We start from the raw sequence: 21,530 nt of genomic DNA, 5'->3' as shown, positions 1-21,530 counted from the left end.
ACTCCCAACTTTTGACTTTCTTTGGTAAGGGGATTGATAAATATATCAACTATTTGTTCCTTTGTTGATATATATTCCAACTTTACAATCTGGTTAACCACTCGTTCTCTAAGAAAGTGATACTTTATGGGTATATGTGTGGTTTTTTAGTGAAGAATAGGATTCATGGATATATTTATAGCACTTGTGTTATCACATACAAGGGGAATCGGTTTATCATAAGTTACCTTCATTTTTTGCATTATTTGCTTCATCCATAGAATCTAAGTGCAAGACAATACAACTACTATGTAATCGAATTCAGCTATGGATAGTGAGATAGATGCCTGGTTTTTTTATTATTCATGCCACCATGCAATTTCCCAGAAATAAAGCACTGCCACTTCTGCTCTTCCTATCCTCTATACTTCTAGCCCAATTGGCATCTATGTATGTAATCAATGAGAATTTTTTACCCTTTGGACATTGTTTCCGCAAAATTTAGTCAGCCTTGGAGAGGGATACCCTACAAGGAAAAACACTAGAATAAGTAAAATAATGGGGCAATGGCCCATTGTCACCACATCTAAAAACTCCTACTCTTTGTGGATTTTCACCAATGGGAGGAATCCTAGTATATGTATAATTCACCTAAAATTTTAATCTAAGGCTTGAGGTATAAGGTGACACAATGAGGCCTTCCAAGATAAAGAAAAAATTTAGGCACAAAGCTCCAAGAGGATGCAATATGCTTTCTTTAGAGAGACAAAATATATTCAACACAAGACCGAGGGCTTGATTGATAGGTTGATATTTGGGATGGCTACAGATCAAGGTATTGAGAAAGGGTTTCCCACAATGTATTCCAACAAGTAAAAATCACATGAAACCCTCAAGAAAACCACAAGTTGAAGCTAAAACCAAACTAGGGTTTACTCAAGGGCAAACGAAATTATCGACAACATTGAAGTGAATGCCCACTAAAAGGAGTGATTTTGTGGCAACCACTATCCTCTTGATGTTTAGACTCTCCAACATCGAAAATTCCTCTTCCCTAGGAATTCACACCAAGCCCTAGCTTGGTCGCTTGGCCTTAAAAGGGCCAAATTAAGTAAAGAGAGAGAAAGAGAAAAATTTATGGATAAAAAGTTGAGTTGATCACCAACAAGGAAGGCTAATGCCTAGTCCTAGGGTCAATGGAGTCTGTGGATTCTTAAAATTGACTTGATCTTGTAAGGGAGTAAGGATATTTTGATTCCCTAACATCAAAACCCTAACTATCACCTTTATGAGGGATCAAACTTTACTTGGGAGAGCTAACATGAGATCACCAAGGGTATTGTCATTCACATATCATAATACGAGTAATGCATGCAATAATATGACCTAGCTACCATCCAACTAATATTCAAATCGAATTAGGGCACCAATTTATTCCATACATTAAATATAAAATCAAAAATGTACAATAAACATGGCACTTATAAGACAATATGCATGAGCAATCCAATTATTGATCCAAAGTGGCTTCTACAAAGACAATGTTACATCCTTATACTACTAGTGTAGCCCCTTATTGTTATTAGTGCAACCCCCTTATTGTATTCTTGTGACCATGTAGTCCCCATATTGTTATTATTGTGCCCTATAGAAGTCCACTATTGTTATTGTTGTGCCCTTAGAATATTATTGTTATGTCAGCTCTGATTATGTTGTGACCACTTAGACTCCTATATATAGAAAGGAGGTCTTGTCATTTGTATCATCCAAAAAAATTTCATTTGTGTAATGTAAAAGAGGTTTCCCCCTCGAAGAGGTTGATTTCGAAGTCATTGATCATCTTTTCTTCTATTTTGTGAGTTGGTTGCATAACATTTGGTATCAAAGCTTTGGATTCTAGGGTTTCGCTGCTTTAAACAGGTCATTGTGGAATTTGCACTATAACTTTTGTTATAAGAAATTTCAGACGCTGACATTAAAAGCCATTTGATCCAAAATATTGATGAACCTTGGGTCCAAATTTCAAATCTTGTCTCACTATATTTTCGAATATATGATCCACGGAAATTAGGGTTTTTGTGGGCTCCCAAATTATATCTCAAACAGGTGACCTAGGGAAAATCATCATAACTTTCTCTCCGAGCATCAGATTGGAATTTCATAAAAAGTTACAAAAAGAGGATGACCATTAGTTTTATGTCTTTGTTTCAGGTCCTAAGGTCGAAACAATGATGCATGGCACTTCGTACAAGTTCACTCTATTGAACCAATCTATAATCAAGTCATCATGGGCGATTTGGCATAAATCTTCCTTGGAGAATCCAATCTTGATCAGACTTGCGGGGTTGGAAAGAGGACTCAGAGGGCTACCACAGGACGTAATTTTATACCTTGAAGATCCATAATTACAAAGATACAACAGATTCAATATCGAGCTCCTACAAAGTGAAAAAAAGGTGTGTAGTTTTTTGTTTAAATTTTGCATAAGTTTGGTTTGAAAAAATAGATTGAAGGAATTCAAAGGGAATAGTGAAGAATTATTATCATTAATTTATGCCCTGAATAAAAAAAATGGAAACACCTATTAAGCAACCTGAAATCTCTATCATGAATCATGAAAAAGAGGAAGAAATACAACATGATATATCCAAATTATGAAACCAAGTGCAACAAAATTCACTCACAAAAAGCAACAGAAGCTAAGATGGATGGTTTAATGAAAGGCATTGAAGCTAATATGAATGGCATGGAAACTAATATAGACGCTAATATGGATGGTTTAGACGCAAAACTGAAAGAAAACATTGAAGATTTGAAGAAACCCATGGAAGGTTTGAAAGGAGGTTTGGCAAAGTTGCTACATGAAATGCTTCCTAATGGTGAAAAGGTAAGTAGAGGAAACTCATGATGAGAAAAAAAATTGATGTTAATCGTGATTTCATAGAATCTAACGTTGGATTGAAGACTCACCATGTTCCAAAAATCAATATGAGGAATTTTGATAGCAAGGATCCCGTAACATGTATACTATAGATGGAGCAATATTTTGATCTCCATAATGTGAAAAAACACAAAAGGTATGCATTGACACTTTAAATTTGGAACCCAATCAGTTTGTATGGTATCGATGGCTTTGCTCTCGTAAACAAATTGTCACTTGGTCAACTTTTATGGAGGAAATGATAGCACATTACGAGGATACAAAAAGAAACACCTTATTTAGCTAATTGATAAATCTCAAACAGAAGGGTTCAATGGTAGAGCACATTGAGGAATTCCAAAAATTGAATATGAGAGTAAAATATATTCCAAAGGAGAATAGGATTGATTTGTTCATAAGGACTTTAAAGGATAACATCCAACATGAGGTTTGACTTTGAGAACCTAATTCATGGGAGAAGGCATTCAGGTTGGCAAGAAAAATTGAAAGCACACCAAAATATGTAAGTGTTTCTACCCCTAACCTTCTACAACCTACAAGGTTGACAACACAACAATTGGAAGAAAAAAGAGAAAAAAGGCTTTGTTATAGTTGTGATAGAAAATACACTAAAGTTCATAAGTGTGCTGAGAAGAAATTAATTTATATACATTGTGAAGAGGATGAACAAAAGGAACAAAAAACATCAAAAGAATAGGATATACACCAGGAACCAAACCTAGAAAAAGAAGAAATGAATCTGACCATATCTTGTAATATATTGGCATGAATTACCACTCCTCAAACCCTCAAGATAGAAGGACATATCAAGAAGAAAAAGGTAAGAGGGTTGATTGATTCAAGTAGTACCCATAATTTTATTCATTGTAAGATAGCCAAGGAATTAAATTGCTTCCTACATCCAACATCAGTGTCAAGTGATGGTTTCAAATGGAGGAACCATAAAATTTCTCTAGGAAGTGCCATAATATAAATCTATCCATGGGAGAATATGTATTGAATAGTTCAATGCTTTCCATTCCAATGGGTGGTGTTGATGTTGTGCTAGGAATCCAGTGGCTACAATCTTTGGGTATGATAGCTTTTAATTTTCAAGAACTTCTCTTGAAATTTTTTGGGGAAGGAAAGGAATTTGAATTAATGGGAATCGCAGGGAAACCAGGAAAGATAATAAGTTGTAACAGCGTGAAAAATCTTCTAAAAAAAGAACAATGAGGTATAATTAAACAATTATGTTCACTAGAGGTTTCCACATCGAAATCATCTGTTTCTCCAAATCTCCAAAATGTTTTGAACAATCGTTCCAAGATATGTGAGACTCTCAATGGCCTCCCACCTATTTGTGATCATGATCATGTTATTCATTTGATTCCAGGAAGTGTTCCTCCAAACATCAGGGCTTACAAATATCCATATGCCTAAAAGAGTGAAATTGAATGTATGGTTGTAGAAATGTTAGAGGCTGGTATAATTCAACCTAGTCAAAGTTCTTTCTCTGTTCCAGTAGTATTGGTGCACAAGAAGTATGGATCATGGAGCATGTTTCTAAATTATAGAGAGCTCAACAAGCTCACTATTAAAAATAAATTTCATATTCCTATCATTGATGAATTATTGGATGAATTACATGGAGCAATTTACTTCACCAAGTTGGATCATCATTCAGGATATTATCAAATCATAATGAAGACTGAAGACATTCTGAAAACAACATTTAGAACTCATGAGGGTCATTATAAATTTTTGGTGATGCATTTTGGCCTTACCAATGCACCTTCCACATTTCAAGGTTTGGTTAATTCTATTTTCAAACCCTTCCTTAGAAAATTTGTGTTAGTATTTTTTGATAATATACTAATCTACATTGAGTCTTGGAATGATCATGTTCAACATGTTGACAAAGTGCTCAAACTATTGGAGGAGAAACAATTATATGCAAAAGCCTCCAAATGTTTCTTTGGAGTACAAGAGGTGGAATATCTAGGTCATATTGTATCTCATGAAGGTGTTAAGGTAGACCCTAGCAAAACTAAAGCCATTAAGGAATGGAAAATCCCCAAATCCATAAAACATCTGCGAGGATTTCTCGAGTTGACAAGGTATTATCGCAAGTTTGTTAAGAATTATGGGAGAATAACAGCACCTCTAACAACATTACTAAATAAATATGCATTTACTTGGACTCTAGAAGTAACAAAGGCCTTTGAACATATTAAAGAGGCAATGTGACAAGCATCGGCCTTAGCTACACCAAATTTCACAAAAACCTTTATAAATTGTGGAATGTGATGCCTCAAGAAATGGAATTGGTGTTGTTTTAATGCAAGAAGACCCATTACTTTCAAAAGTCGTCCAATCAAAAGAAAGTATTTACACAAGCTATTTATGAAAATGAAATGTTGGCAATACTACATGCATTTAAGAAATGGCGACCTTACCTAATGGGAAGACACTTCAAGGTAAAAACAAATCATTATAGTCTTAAATACTTTTTAGAACAAATATTATGTTTAGAAGAGCAACAAAAATGGGTCACAAAGATGTTGGGTTATGACTTTGAAATCATGTACAAAAAAGGGAAGAAAAATGTTGTTGCAGATGTACTCTCAAGAAAGGATGAGGATGTGGAAGCATTGTTTTGTGTCATTTCTATTATCCAACCAGATTGGATAAATGAAACAAATAGAAGAATGACGATGAAGTGTGAGAACTCATTCAAAAGTTGCAGCAAAATCTCAGTACATATGATACATTTAGCTGGAAAAATGATCTGTTATGGTACAAAGATCACTTATACCTCTGTAAAAATTCCCAACTCAAACAAGAGATTCTTCTGGAATTGCACACCTCTCCCTTAGGAGGGCACTCAGGATTTTTAAAAACTTACCACAAGGTTAAGAAGGATTTTTGGGATGGCCTTAAATCTGATATTCATAAGTTTGTGGCGAAATGTTTGGTTTGCCAACAAAATAAAGTTGAGACAATTAAGACCTCGGGTCTGCTACAACCTTTATCCATTCCAAGTCAACCTTGGGAGGAGGTTTCAATGGATTTTATCACAGATTTACCCAAGTCCGAAGGAAAGAGTTTCATCATGATGGTAGTTTATAGACTTACCAATTATGCACACTTTTGTGCGTTATCACATCCATTTAAAGCAAATACAATTGCTACTTCATTTATGGAAACAATTCAAAAGCTACATGGAAACCCAAAGATTATTGTAAGCGATAGAGATCCCATTATCACTAGAAATTTTTGGACATAATTATTTTTTTGTTTGGGTACTTAATTAGCTCATAGCTCATCTTATCATCCCCAATCTGATAGGAAAACTAAGATAGTGAACAAATATTTGGAAGGATATCTTCGTTACTTTATATATAATAAATAAACACAATGGGTCAAGTGCTTGCCTCTGGTTGAATGGTGGTATAACACTTCCTTCCATACTGCAGCAAAAATGACCCCATTTATGGCACTTTATGGATATCATCCACCATCCATCACATCATATTTAAGAGAAAAGTCTAAGGCTCAAGCAGTGGAAGATCACATCGAGCATCAACAACAAGTTCTCCAACTCTTAAAGAATAATCTCACTTTGGTGCAGAACAGAATGAAACAACAGGGAAATCAACATCACAACGAAAGAATTTTTGATGTAGATGACCAGGTATTTCTACAACTACAACCATACAAACAAATGTCCCTCAAGAAAACTAAGAAGGATAATAAATTATCACAAAAGTATTATGGTCCATCCAAGGTGTTACAAAATATTGATACTATGGCGTACAAATTGGAGCTTCCTGCATCTTCACAAGTGCACCCAGTTTTCCATGTGTCATGTTTAAAGAAGGTTATAAGTGACAAGATCCCAGTTCAAACAATATTACCAGAACTTGACGAGGAAGGAAAAATCATATTGGAACTTGAAGCAATCATAGAAATAAGAAATCGACAACTACGAAATCGATCAATTTTATATAGAAGCATCCATAACTACTTAAGTGTTGAGAACAACACTTTTTTGAAGGAGAAGGGCATGCTAGGTCCCTATACTACTAATGTAGCCCCTTATTATTATTAGTGCAACCCCTTTATTGTAGTTTTGTGCCCATGTAGTCCCCATATTGTTATTATTGTGCCCCATAAAAGCCCACTATTGTTATTGTTGCGCCCTTAGAATATTATTGTTATGTCGGCTCTGATTATATTGTGACCCCTTAGACTCCTATATATAGAAAAGAGGTCTCGTCATTTGTATCATCCAAGAATTGTTCATTTGTGTAATGTAAAGGAGGTTGCCCCTCGAAAATGTTGATTTTGAAGTCATTAATCTATCTTTTCTTCTATTTTGTGAGTTAGTTGCATAACAAACAATAACAAATTCTCAAGACAAATTTTACTCCATATATCACATTTTTCTACTAGAAGGGGTTGAATTCACAATTTCAAGTGATGATGATTTACAAAATGATCATCTCCTATATTTACATGAGGAACAATGTATATATGGCATAAAAGCCCCTAAATCTCAAGTTAAATCGCGATATAACCTTGGGTTACAAGCCAACCCAACTAGCCAAAACAATAAAGCAAGAGAAATCCCACATGTGCGAGTTGTAGAACTAAAATAGTTGATGTCATTCATCAAGGGAGCTCAATGTGGCATGCGTTGGTGCTTGTAGGTTCCAAACTTTATGTAGAAGCATCAAAAATTCATCCTTTGAGGGATGACCCTCAAATATCTATCAATAACTCACTATGGTCCCAAAATCCAATTTGGGCACCATAGGAAGATTATCATGGGTCTCCAACTCGACATCATTTTAGTCTTTGCTCCAAGTAATGAATGGGATGCTACCATTTTGACTCTGCAGACTTGGAAACTGCATTGACTAAGATACCAATATCCTTCCCATAATAAAAAGGACAAAAAAAAAAGCATAAAATAACTGATACCCCATTTCCAATAATCAGTCAGTATGCTAATGATTATTACACTATATCTACTCTGCAGACCTGGAAGATGCAGCTACTAAAATACCAAATGTTGTCCACCAATTAGGAAGGAATATCTTTCCCGTAATAAAAAGGTTATATATATATATATATATATATATTAAAATAACACCAATCTCCAATAATTATCCCGTTTGTGAACGATTGTTTCACTGGATCATATGGGAAGTATACTAGAAAAATGAGCATGATCATGTTTAACATGAAATTTGTATTCTCATTAGCTCAAAAATGAGAATTAAAGAAAACTGTGAACAATCCAAAGGAAATCGCCACACATAACCAATATAAAGTCTTTTGCTTTTGTGTTAAACCAATCAGTGTTAATGGGAAAACCATTGATGCAAATGCAAGCACCAACATACAAAACAATCATGATGAACTTAGCAATGAAATTTACCTCTTGATGAAAACCTGATTCAAGAATGAATTATTTCTTGAATTAATTATACAACTGCATGGAAGAAGACTCGGAAAATATTAGTGCAGTCCCAAATGGTAAACAATTCAGTTATGATTGGACTTTAGATTATTAAATGTGCACATTTCTTGAAGGCACTGACTGCTAATCCTGTCTCTAGCCATGTTCAAAGTAGACACTGACAGAAAAACAGTGGTGTGCTGACCTTTCTTTTTTATTACATTTGAAGCCATGCAAATAAATTGCATGCCCAGAAAAGGATATCAATGATTGGCATTAAAGAAGGGTGGAATATTATAATCACTCAGTCACACAACTAGAAAACCAAACATACAGCCTATAACATGAAATGAAACACCATATCTGAACTTGTATCCCTGACAAACTTCAATTCCATTCAAGTGTGACTCTTTTTTCTCTCGACAATTTTCAAACTAACAAGACTGTTATTGAGGAATTGATTTCTCCATCTTCATACACACAATCTTGTCTCTCTGCCCTTCTTTCCACATTGGCAGAACACTCTTGAGCTTTTCTACGTTCTTTTCCGTGTATCTTCTAGATCAAATCTAACTCCTGCTTTTATGCATGTCATCACACTGGTCACGCCTGTCTCTCCTTTTATACTTATCCCTTTCTGCACCATAGGTATGGCGCTCTAATCGTGATGTGGTCTTGAAGTTTTCCCTTTTGTGAAGGAAATTCCTACCACCTCTCCCACTTTCACCATATGCATGATCTTGTTCAGTCATTGCTTCATCCCTTGCCCCATCAGCAAAGGAAGACCGAATGTTAACTCTTTCTCCATTTACTGGATGTTGTCTTCTGTGATCAAATTTGGCCCCAGCAGATTTTCTGAAATCTATGACTTGATGTGCATATTCTCTCCTCCCTTGTTTATTCATATCAGAAGAACTACTGTTTTTTCTGCTGTGATCATTGAAGATGTTACCATTGCCTTGCCTGCTGTCATTGTCTTTATTTGTATGTGTATCTTTCATTTCCTCTATTCCTCTTGTCCTGCTACATGAAACAGCAGAACACCTTTCTTTTTTCTCATACTCAACTTCCTTCCCATGTTGCAAAATGTTTTTGCAACCTCGTTTCTCCCTGCTTCTGTCAGGGGAAACTTGAAATTTTCTAGCTCTCTCTGAGATGGACTCTCCCTGGTGACTTTCACTGCTATCCTTCATGTCCTCTTCTCTGTAGTTAGTAGCACCAGCCTCCTTTGGCATCTCAAGATTTAATTCTCTTGACATTCCTAAACCTTTTTGAGTTTCATCCACAACTAACTGTAGCTCAGATCTCGCTGCAGATCCAACCTGAGCACCATCTCCATTGGCAAAGGAGTAAACTGTACTATCCATGAGATTCGCTTCTGGTAATGAAATAAAACTCTTGATGTTGTTTGCTTCCATGCCTTGACCTTTAATAACAACTGTATTTTGCAAGCTGTCCTCAAGTAGTACATGACCAACTTCACATGAGTATGTTCCAGCATTACTTGACCAGATGTCACCCTTGTCTGCACCCATGATTTCTGGCACTTCATGATCTTTTGGACTCTTCCTCCTCTGCTCTCCATTTGTCTGCACCTCTTCTCTGGAAACTTCATGTATTTCAACTTGAATGAATGATAAACTTTCAGGTCCTGCAGTCTCAGATAAGTGAGTTTTGATGCCATGTTCTGGCACCCTTGTTTTGTCCATCCATGGTCTTGTTTCATGATGTTCTCCTGAATCAAATCCATTTCTAGCCTGCACTTGATGTGCATGTCCTCTCCACTCTTGTTCATCCATATCAAAAGAGGAACTACTATTTTTTCTGCTGTGATCATTGGATATGTTGCCATTGCCTTCCCTGTTATCGTTGCTTTTATTTGTATGTGTGCCTTTCATTTCCTCTATTCCTTTTTTTCTGCTAAATGAAAAATCAGAACACCTTTCTCTTTTCTCATACGTAGCTTCCTTCCCATGTTGCAAATTTTTTCCGCTATCTCGCTTCTCCCTGCTTCTGTCAGGGAAATCTCGAAATATTCTAGCTTTGTCAGAGATGGTCCTTTGATGGCATCTCTGATTGCTATCCTTCATTTCCTCTGCTCTGTAGTTAGTAGCACCTGCCTCCGCTGGCTTCTCAATGTTTAATTCTCTTGACATTCCAAAGTCTTTTGGAGTTTCGTCCACACCTAATTGCAGCTTAAACCCAGCCTCGGAACTATCTCCATTGACAAAGGAATAAACTGTACTATCAGTGGGGTTTATTTCTGGTAATGGAATAGAACTCTTGATGGTATTTTCTCGCATGCCTTGACCTTCAGTAACAGCTGTATTTTGCAGGCTATCAGCAAGTGGCATGTGACCAACTTCACATGAGTAAGTTCCAGCATTGCTTGACGAGATGTCACTCTTGTGTGCGCCCATGATTTCTGGCAATTCACTATGTTTTGACTTCTTCCTCCTCTGCTCTCTGCAATCTTCATGTGTTTCATCAGAAATAAATGATAACTTTTCAGGTCCTGTGGTCTCAGATAAGTATGCTTTATTGCCATGTTCTTGCACCCTTGCTCCTTTAACCCGTGATCTCATTTCATGATCTTGTCCTGACACAAATCCATTTCTAGCCTGCACTTGATGTGCATGTCCTCTTCTCCCTCGTTTGTACATATCTGAAGAAAAACTAGTCTTCTTTCTGCTGTGATCATCAGAGATATTGCCATTTCCTTGCCTGCTATCATTGTTTTTATTAGTATGTATGTCTTTCATTTCCTCAAATCCTCTTTTCCTGCTAAATGAAAGATCGAAACACTTTTCTTTTTTCTCATACTTAACTCCCTTCTCATCCTGCAAAATGTTTTTGCTATTTTGTTTCCAACTGCTTCTGTCAGGGGAAACTCGAAATTTTCTAGCTTTCTCAAAAATAGATTCTCCAGGGTGCCTTTGACTGCTATCCTTCATTCCCTCTGCTCTGTGGTTAATAGCTCCTGCTTCCTTTGGCATCTCAACAGTTAATTGTCTTAACATTTGTAAATCTTTTGAAGTTTCATCCACACCAAATTGCATCTTAAACCCAGCCTCAGCACTATCTCCATTGACAAAAGAATAAACTATACTATCAGTGTGGTTTATTTCTGGTAATGAAATAGAACTCTTGATGCTATTTGCTTGCAAGCCTTGACCTTTAATAACAGTTATATTTTGCAAGCTACCATCAAGTAGCTCATGACCAACTCCATGTGAGCAAGTTACAGCATTAGTTGACCAGATGTCACCCTTGTCTGCACCCATGATTTCTGGCAATTCATTATCTTTTGACCTTTTCCTCTGCTCTCCGTTTCTCTCAACCTCTTCTCTGCAATCCCCATGTGTTTCATCTAAAATAAATGATAACCTTTCAGGTCTTGTAGTCTCACATAAGTGTGCTTTATTATCATGTTCTAGCACCCTTGCTTCGTTCATCCACGATCTTGATTCATGATCTTGTCCTGACTCAAATATATTTGTAACCTGAACTTTGCCAAAATTCTTATCTTCCCCGGCAACATTTTTGTATTGCTTTCCTAAAAGCTTGTGTGCTCCTGATTGTGCACTATCTTCACTCCTGAATCGTTTCTTGTCATCCCTGCTATGCATAAAAGAATCAATCTGCTGTATTCTGCATGTAGATGGATCTTCACTGTAAGAATCTAGTTTCCTGCTATCATCCACATCAATGACTTTCCTGTTTAGACCAGAGTTTCTTGGACCTATACAGTTACCATTGCCACTTAAAATGTCACACTCATCTATTGATTTCGTTGCAGTATTTCCCAATATGGTCTTATCAGCATTTCCCTCCATCCTCCCTAGGGAACTGCAGTCCCTAATTGGATTTTGATGGACCCTATCTTTCTTCTGCGTGTGCATTAGCTGCTGATCATTCCTACTGTCAATCTTCGGATCAATCAGTTTCTCATGTGGGAGACAGCCTCTCAAATTCTCATGCCCAAACCTACACCCTTCTTTTCGATTTACACATTGACCTTTAAGAGAACTTTTATTCTGTGTATCATTTACTTGTTCAGAGGCCCTTGCTTGAACATCAATGTTTTTTGGCCTCTTTGCATCTCTGACAAATGGCACAGTTCTCTCAATATTATACAATGCAACTGATCTTATGTTGGGAGTTGTTTCATCTCTCGATCTGTTTTTTGTAGTTTTTGAATCATTTGGGCTAATCCTGGCTATCTCTTGCATTTCACCAGCATGCTTAGTTTCCCTATAATTTTTATTTTGCACTTCCGTTAATGGCTTGTCACGTAACAGCTTTTCAGATTTGGCTATCATCTGCGCGGTTGTTGGGATCAAAGAACTTGAACTTGGCACTTGTATTTTCAGCTGGGAAATCCTGAAACAGTAAACACAATTATAAATTCCCTTGCAATAAACTACAACATCACATATTAACAAGAAAACCTCATCCTCTCTTCCTCACTTTCATGAGACTAGAGCATTAGTAAACCTACTCTTGTCGAAGTTCATTTATTTGTTTGTTCTTTCTCCCAATCTCCATTTGTGCAGTCTGTGATGAACACTTGCATTAGTATCTAATAATTTCACACCTAACAAAGAATGAGATTCATAATAACAAGTCAACAAGAATGATTCAAACACAAGTGCATGGGTAAAGACCAACAAAACTTGACCTTGAATAAGCTTGAAATATTACAGATCAAAATATTCTTCTCTTCTTGTAAAGAGTTGTTCTGCACAAAACCCAAACTATATCAATATAACATTAAAACAGTAATAAACTCCTACCTCCCTCCCATCTTCCCTCTCAATTGCAACCCTGTATGACTGTGATCATTGTGCTTGCAATCAAAAAGTATCTAATGTTCTTATATCTTAAAGGATATGTTATATTTAATTAATTACAAAGGTTCATTCTATAGAAAGTTAACACAAAGTTGCATATAATAACAACAAAATGTAAAGCATTTTCGTTTCTTCTACACTAATAACAGTATTGAATACTCCAGCAAATATTCCATTTACAAGGATAAAACATTAGAAAATGAAATATGAAGCCAAATATAACCAAAGTATAAAATAAAAATAAAAGTTTTAACACCCCAAAATGAAACATCAAAGTGAACCAATGTAGCAAGCAATAATTTAGGTTTAAAACAGTTGAAAGAGAACCTACATACTTGCAAAAAAAGATGTGCTACTCGAGGAAACGTAATATGAAAACCACAATTATGAAAAGATAATATAGGCCACAATTCCACATTACGCTAGAAAATGCATAATAAGTCAAAAAACAAACTAAAATTGATTGAATATAGAAAAATGATTATATATAAAGATGGAACTGCCATCATAAACTTCAACACAAATCAACAGTTAGATGTACACGAATGGCTTGTTTCCATGTCAAAAAAGTGCATCATTAAAACCTACTACCAATCCTTCGTGGAGCATTACGTTTTGTTGACCAATCAATTTCGTCTACTTGTTGAAATTTTTCCTTCAAATTTTACATAAATTTATATAAACAAGCATACATATTAATCATACACATACAGCCTGTTGAGATTTGTAGCTTAGGAGGTACTCCAAGCCCTAGGGTTCAGGGTTTTGGAGGAATGGACACCACAAAAGTGGTTTGTGGGCTTAGAACCCAAGGTGGGGGTTTTGTACCCAAAGGAGTTGGGCCCAATGTTGCATGAAGCGAGGACTTAGCAGGGACGTTTTTTGGAAGCGGATCCGCAAAAGCATTATTTCCCAAAAATCTAGGAAACGAAGCGTCTTGGAAGTGTCTACTATATATATATATTGGCAATAATATTCAAAAAAACATCCAAAATACCAAATTAGTTGTAGAAGACACCTAAAGGTGCATATTTTTACATAAATCAAGATAGATATGGCATCCGTTGTACATCAATGATTAATTATTCCAGCATCAACCATCTAGAATTTAGATTCCTCCTCTTGTCTAGCCTTTGCCTCTACTTTGATTCTCTAGGGATATTAGTCAACATTGCCTGATTTTGATCAAATGACCTAATCCAAGCCTTATAATATGGTAGAGAAAGCTTAACATGCCTGATCAATGATTTTGACTTGAGTGAAGGGTACATTTTTGCTAAGACTGTGACAAATGAGTTCAACAATCAACAACACCAACACTGGGGTACATATAGGGCTCGGTGCTATTGATTAAATGCCAATCGCATGCCATCATACATGATATAATCCAATGAAATGCCACAATCCCATTGATCCCGAAAACTGTTAAGTCTACTTAGATTTGAATGGGATATGAAATTTTATTTTCTCCATATGAACTCTGATGAGGTTGGAACTACTCTCACGGAAAACATAGTTCCTCACATAACAGTTCAAAATTTCTAAAAACAAAAAACAAAAAAAGCCCTATGGAACCGCGTGAACCGTCTACCTTCTCTCGGATCCGCTCGCGATCCGCGGCAGATACATGCCCAAACCTCCACGGATCTGTGGTCGATCCTTTCTGGATCCGCGAATAAGGCAGTCGGAACTGCGGATCGGGCCCCCGAGGATCCGATTTTCTAGGAATCGCCAAAAAATGGTGGATTCGATTTTCGGATCCGCAGTTCTACGAGAGGATTGGTGGGGGATTCGTACGGGACGCAGTTCTGCCCCCTAATCCTTGGGGGGGTGGTGGATCCTGCAACATTGGTTGGGCCAAAACCATGTTGACTTTTGTTGGTTTAACTCTTGGAGATTGTAGAGGACCCTAAAAGGAACTAGGGTCCACAAATAACACCAAGAGAGAAACTCTACAATGCAAGATATTAATTTTTTATATATTTCTAGTGGGCTTGTGGCACAAAGGACAGTCGGCGACGCTTAAGTGTGCCCCAAGGGCTAATCGTTGGCACCCAAGAGAAGTGTATAAATAGAGGAGTCATTAAGGCTCAAATGACTCATCCAAGTGCAACGCATCATAAAGAATTCTTCTGAGGCAGCCGCAGGGATAAGAGGACTAGTGAAGGTGAGAATAGAGGTTTGTTTAGGTTTGTTCTTCTTGATTGATTAGGCTAAGTTGGAGCAGGAGTTTCCAATGAAGAAGAGGGTGGTTTATGTGCTTGTTTAAGGGATGGTTCCGTGATTTTTGCAGGTCGAGTTTCCTCATATCACTCAGCCATAGGACGGAGTTGTTTCAAGTGTCTTCTTGAGGACCAAAAGCAGCAGCAGGAGGTTGCAAAAGGATGTTGATCTAAGATATCGGATTTGTTGCCCAGGCCTCACGTGTCCCGAATCAGACACAATTCGATGGAACACGTCTCCTCCGGATCATGTCCCATTGGGACACGAACGTGTCCCGATTCCACGACACGTGTCACGTGGTTTTCACCTCCGCGCAGCCATAAAAGGGCGATTTGGCCCATTCTAACTTCACCAAAAGTTGAGAGAAGACAGTAGCCTGAAGATAACAAATATCCCTTGTGGAAATGTCACAAGAGAGCAAGGGCTAGGTAGCAAGATGAAGGGAGGAGGCAATGTTGCTTGGAAATGCAACTATTGTAAAACTCATTTCATGAGCACATATTTCCATGTGAAAGCTCATTTGTTGGCTTTACCAAGTTGTGGAATTGCAACATGTACACAAGTGGCTTTAGCTAAGAGGAAGGAAATGGAAAAAGAGGCCAACGTTGGTATGGCAAAGGTGGCTACAATATCTAAAAAAAGAAGAATGAAAACCCCCTTCCATTCTTGAGGAAAAGCAGCAACAAATTTCCATTTGAGAGTTCTGGTGGGGGACAAGCAGCAAAAAGAAAGGCAATGGCACTTGGTCCAATGGACAGGATTTTTCAGAAAGAAAAATGGGAAGACCTTGATCTCACAATTGCACTTTTTTTCTATCAGAACTTCATATCAATTAATGTTGCAAGCTCACCTTTATTTATTGAGATGTGTCAAGCTCTAACTCAAGGGGCTCCATCAAGGTATGTGCCTCCTAGGTCAGAGAAGCTTAGAACCACATTGTTGACGAAGACAAAGAAAGAGGTGGACAAAATGCTTGAGCCTATTAAATCAACATGGCCAACATCTGGGGTTAGCATTGTTTCTAATGGATGGACAGATCCAGCACGGCACCCACTCATCAACTTCATGGTGTCTTCCTTGAATGGTCCAGTTTTCTTGAAATCAGTGGATGCACTTGGAAAATACAAGGATGCACAATATATGGGTGAGTTGTTTATTAAAGTTATTGAAGATGTAGGTGTTGATTCTTGTGTGCAAATCATTACAGATAATGCACCTGTTTGCAAGGTTGTTGGCATGACTGTGGAAGTTAAATATCCACAAGTATTTTGAAAACCTTGCATTGTCCATTCTTTGAATTTAGCACTTAAATCTATTGCTTTTGATGTGCTTTGGATTGGAAGCATTATTGAGGATGCAAGGCATATCCGCAACTTTGTACAAAATCATACAAATTCCCTCACTATCTACAAGGAGTACACCAATCTATCATTGTTGAAGATTGCGGATACACGTTCTGCCTCTTCATTCATCATGTTGAAGAGGTTGAGGGAGGTCAAGACCACTCTTGGGGCCATGGTTATTTCAGATTTTTGGTCTTTTTGGAGAACGACATATCAAGCAACCTCAAAAAGAGTGAAGGACATAGTGTTAGATGATGCTTGGTGGGAGAGGGTAGATGTACTTATTCAGATCATGGACCCTATCATTTCTTTGCTTCGATTTGTAGATACAGACCAACCCATCCTAGGAAAGGTTTATGAGGGATGGGATTCCGTGATTGAGTCTGTGAGGAGCATTCTTTTACAAGATATTCTTGTCAGCAAATGGGGCAAGAATTGCACACCTTTAAATTGTTTGGCTCACTCATTGAACCAAAAATACTACAGCCACCAGTGGCTGAATGGTGGACCTTCCCGCAGATTCCCTCCTCACATGGATGGGGAAATTTCACAGGGGAGGAAAGTTGCATTGAGGCAGATTTTTCAGGATAAAGCATCCCTTGATGAGGTAGAGGATGCCTTTGCAGAGTTTTCCACTGGCACTAGTCAATTTGCAAGATATGATGTGATTAGAGACATGGTGGCAAAGAAGCCCTATTCTTGGTGGGAAACTCATGGGGCAACAAGCCCTCCTCTACAACAGTTAGCCATGAGGCTCCTTTCTCAAGTGACTTCATCCTCTTGTTGCGAGAGGAATTGGAGCACATGTGGGAATTTGTATAGTGTCAAGAAGAGCAGGCTTTAGCAATCCAGAGCAAAGACAATGGTGTATGTGCACACCAACCTTCGTCTTATTTACAGGCAGGGGGATGAGTGGTTGAAGGGAAAAACAAAGATGTGGGATGTCTTTCCTGATCATATGGGTTTGGACAGCAGTGTTGAGTTGGCATTGGCCAACATGGATCTTAATGACCCCGTGTTAGAGCCTATCACTTTTGATGATGGTGATACTATAGAGGGGTCATCCTCCAGACGAGCAGATGTAGAGATGACACTGGATACAAAGGAGGAGGATGCAGCAGAGGAGAGCAATGGTGACCATGATGATGAGTACAGTGATGCTGATTTTCATTATGAGGATTGATGACTCATGAGCTACCTACTGCCTTCAAGCTTCTTTCTATTTGCCATTGGCATTGCTACTACCTATGTAACACCGTACACATTTTGATTTTGATGACTTAATTAGAAAATTACAGTATATTGTCTTTCTCCTATTGGATCATTGATGAATGTGTATTATGATTTATCATTTATGTCACAAATGTATTTGTATGCATAATGTTACTTTGTAGAGCTTACATCTAGATGAAGATCTATGTTTGAATCAATGAATTTGTATCATGAATGAGAATGTGTAAGAAATATCGAATTTTTAGTGTGTGTATATATATATATATATATATATATATAACATGTCCTGTTTTGGGGGGTCGATGTGTCTGTGTCTGACACTCGAATCCCCGTGTCCTTCGTGTCTTGTGTCCTCGTGTCAGGTGACTTAGGTGTTGATGTGTAGCGAATGAAGGAGCTTGCATATTGAGGACAATTGTAGTCATTAAAGGAGGTTTTGGCACAAGTTTGTGGCGCTATAACATTTGCTACAAAAGCCCTAGATAGAGAGTTGCATACTTCAGGGAGGAGGCACAAAACCATTAACAAGGAGGGTAGAAGGAATCTGCATAACAAGGTATGTTAGCCTTCTTGTTGTGATGTCTTATTGCTAGAGGATAGAATCCAGTTTGGACAAATTGCCTTAGGTAATCTCAAGGCTATTGGAGGGCAGCAAGGAGGCCCTAAGTGCAGTACAGGGAAGGACACTTTGACTACTAGGAGAGAATGATTTTGAGCTCAAGTGTTGACACCTTGAAGGACAAAGGACAACTAAGTGAGCAGTTGGATCAGCCCAAGTTCACTGAAGAGAAGGACATCTTGCAGTGATAGGTGGCAGCTCTCCAGCCCAAATTTTGTCTTCATTGGAGCAGCGCATGAAGGTATTAGAGGGAAGAAGTCCCAAAGGAGTTGAGGAGGCAATGGGCAGTCTAGAGTTGTTCACAAACAGAGTTGTGAACAACTCAACAAAAGACCGTAAGTGTTGATGCATTGATGGACGAATGATCAGCTAGAGGGTAGATTTGTAAGCCATGTTCAGTGACCTAAAGGAGCAAGATCATTGATAGAGGTAGAGCTGTAGATTGGGAGTAGAAGGACAAGCAATTGTGTTCAGGGTATGATCAAGGCAGTCGTGAGGAGCTCTACATCAGCTAGACAATCAGTGTATCTTGTTCTTGTATTCTTGTATCAGTGGATGTATGAGGGCCATTATCCCTAGTAGGGGAGCCCTAGACAGTGGCATTACAATTTGTTAATATAATGAAGATGGGTTTTTGAAAATTGTAAAAGGTTGTCTATATTTTGTGCACGTGTTGATTTACTTTTATATTTTGTTCCGCTATGCAAGTAGTTTTTTGTGGTATTTGGATTGGTAGTGTCAGTGATTCTAAGACCCTAACCTAGATTCCAGTACCGTGGAAAAACAACATGGTATTAGAGCTACTTTGAATGGCCAGTGAATCAGAGTGTTCACAGTGAAGTACAGCTTAAGAGGGAGTTGGTCACATTATTGTTGAAGGGCTCACAGCAATTTCGAAGTTGTCAGTTGGTCTACGATATTAGAACAGGTTGGAAGGTCCATGGAAGGAAAGGGTCAAGTTGGTTCTAATGGTGAACAGGATTTGGGACTTTGCCGAGAAAGCGATTAAGAAGCCAACTGACACTAAGGAGCCAGAAGTGTACGAAGATTTGGAAACGAAGGTGAAGTTGATCATCCTAGATGGTGTCAAGGATTCCTTAATACTTCATCTATCTAGGAATAACATTGCCCATGAAATGTGGGAAGCTCTTTAGAATCTATTCCAGAATAAGAACGAGAACCAGGTATTGGTATTACAAGATAAGTTGAAGGCCACCAAGATGATACAGGGTGAAGGGGTGACTTCGTATCTGACAAGATTGTCTCAAGTTCAAGATGAGCTTACTACCATCGGTGTGACTATTATAGATTTTAAGATGGTGAGGATCGCTTTGAAGGGGTTCACTCCAATATGGAAGTTGTTCATCAAAGGGATCGTTGCCAAAGAGAAGTTACTAGACTGGACTAGGTTGTGGGATGACTTCATTCAGGAAGAGTTATGAGACGAGGATCTTCATCCAAAGAAGAAGACTTCTGATGATGACATGACAATTGCAGCCAAGATGAAGAGCAAGGAAAAGGAGGACTTGAGTTAGATTAAGTGTTTCAATTACGGTGAGTTTGATCATTATTCAACGAAGTGTCCAAGGAAGAAGCAGGGAGATGATGAGAAGAAGGGGAAGCAAGTTGCAGGTGTCGCCACTTCCACCAAGATTAATGACCTCTCCAAGAGATTGGAGAGTGAGGATTTTGCTTTAATCTCTCATTTCTCTCAAGGTACCATTGACAAGGTTGCATGGTACGTGGACAGTGGTGCATCGAAGCACATGACAAGTTCGCAAGATATATTCGAGACTCTAGCTGAGTGGGACTCGAAGTTGCACATGGTGTTGGGAACCAAGAGTCAGAAAGAGATCAGGGGATCACGTGTCGTGCCATTTAGGATGGAGTCAATATAGCTGACACGAGTTCAGGATGTATTGTTTGTACAAGATCTCAAATATAATGTATTGTTTGTCTCAACAATTGAGCAAAAGGGGTTTGAGGTGTTGTTCAAAGGTGGGAAGGCGAGACTCAGGCCTAGAGGCTCTAGCTCCGCAGGTGTTGTGATTGGAGTTAGAGAGCATGGTCTATATAGGCTGATGGGCAAGCCTATAGATCATGAGAACAAGAAGGAAGAGAAGGTAGAGATTCCAGAGGTTCAGAAGGAGTTGAGTTCTGACAGAGGTTTGCAGGTTCAGAGGGAGACTATGCAACCCAAGAAGAGAGTGTGGTCAATGGGGAGCAAGGGTGCTTCTATAGCTGGCAATAAGGAATCGTAGAATGGTCTAAAAGTGTTTCAGGGAAAGAAGAAGCAAGAAGCTTCCAGTGACAGTGACGCTTCCAAGAAGGGCGAAGTCCATGCTTCAGGGTTTGCCAAAGTTGTGGGAGCCAAGAGTTGGGCTAGTGTCTCCAGCAGTGACAGTGATGACAAGTTACTTCCTAGTCTTAGAAGTACCTCCCTCGGTAAGAGGGAGTGTTGAGATTTGTAGCTTAGGAGGTAGTCCAAGCCCTAGGGTTTGGGATTTTGGATGAATGTGCACCACAAAAGTCGTTTGTGGGCTTAAAACCCAAGGTGGGGGTTTTGTACCCAAAGGAGTTGGGCCAAAACCATGTTGAATTTTGTTGGTTTGACTCTTGGAGATTGTAGAGGACCCAAAAACGAACTAGGGGGCCACAAAGAACACCAAGAGAGGAGCTCTACAATGCAAGATATTAATTTTTATATAGTGGGCTTGCGGCACAAAGGACAGTTTGCTAGGCTTAAGTGTGCCCCAAGGGCTAATTGTTCACACCCAAGAGAAGTGCATAAATAGAGGAGCCATTTGAAGCTCAAATGACTCATCCAAGTGCAATACATCACAAAGAATTCTTCTGAGGCAACCACACAGACAAGAGGCCTAGCGAAGGA

General features: G+C 38.3%; 1 protein-coding gene across 2 annotated transcripts in view; it reads right to left on the bottom strand.

Annotated features, from left to right (window-relative positions):
- Window positions 1–8,565: 8,565 nt before the first annotated feature.
- The window catches only part of LOC149251393 (uncharacterized), an 81,462-nt gene continuing 68,497 nt past the window's right edge, over window positions 8,566–21,530 (bottom strand). For both annotated transcript variants that reach the window (XM_089459408.1, XM_089459409.1), the window contains 3 exons: window positions 13,051–13,110; window positions 12,871–12,926; window positions 8,566–12,752 (listed from right to left, as the gene is read on the bottom strand). In XM_089459408.1, the coding sequence (XP_089315534.1) occupies window positions 8,939–12,752; window positions 12,871–12,926; window positions 13,051–13,110 (3,930 nt within the window). In that variant the 3' untranslated portion in view covers window positions 8,566–8,938. The remainder of the gene's footprint in view (window positions 12,753–12,870; window positions 12,927–13,050; window positions 13,111–21,530) is intronic.

This window comes from Pinus tabuliformis, chromosome 7 (genome assembly GCF_031772625.1).
Source record: "Pinus tabuliformis cultivar Carrire ecotype Pingquan chromosome 7, CPIR1, whole genome shotgun sequence".
NCBI classification, from domain to species: domain Eukaryota; kingdom Viridiplantae; phylum Streptophyta; class Pinopsida; order Pinales; family Pinaceae; genus Pinus; species Pinus tabuliformis.
The sequence above is the reverse complement of the archived record's forward strand: the minus strand, read 5'-3'. Positions and strand labels throughout refer to the sequence as shown.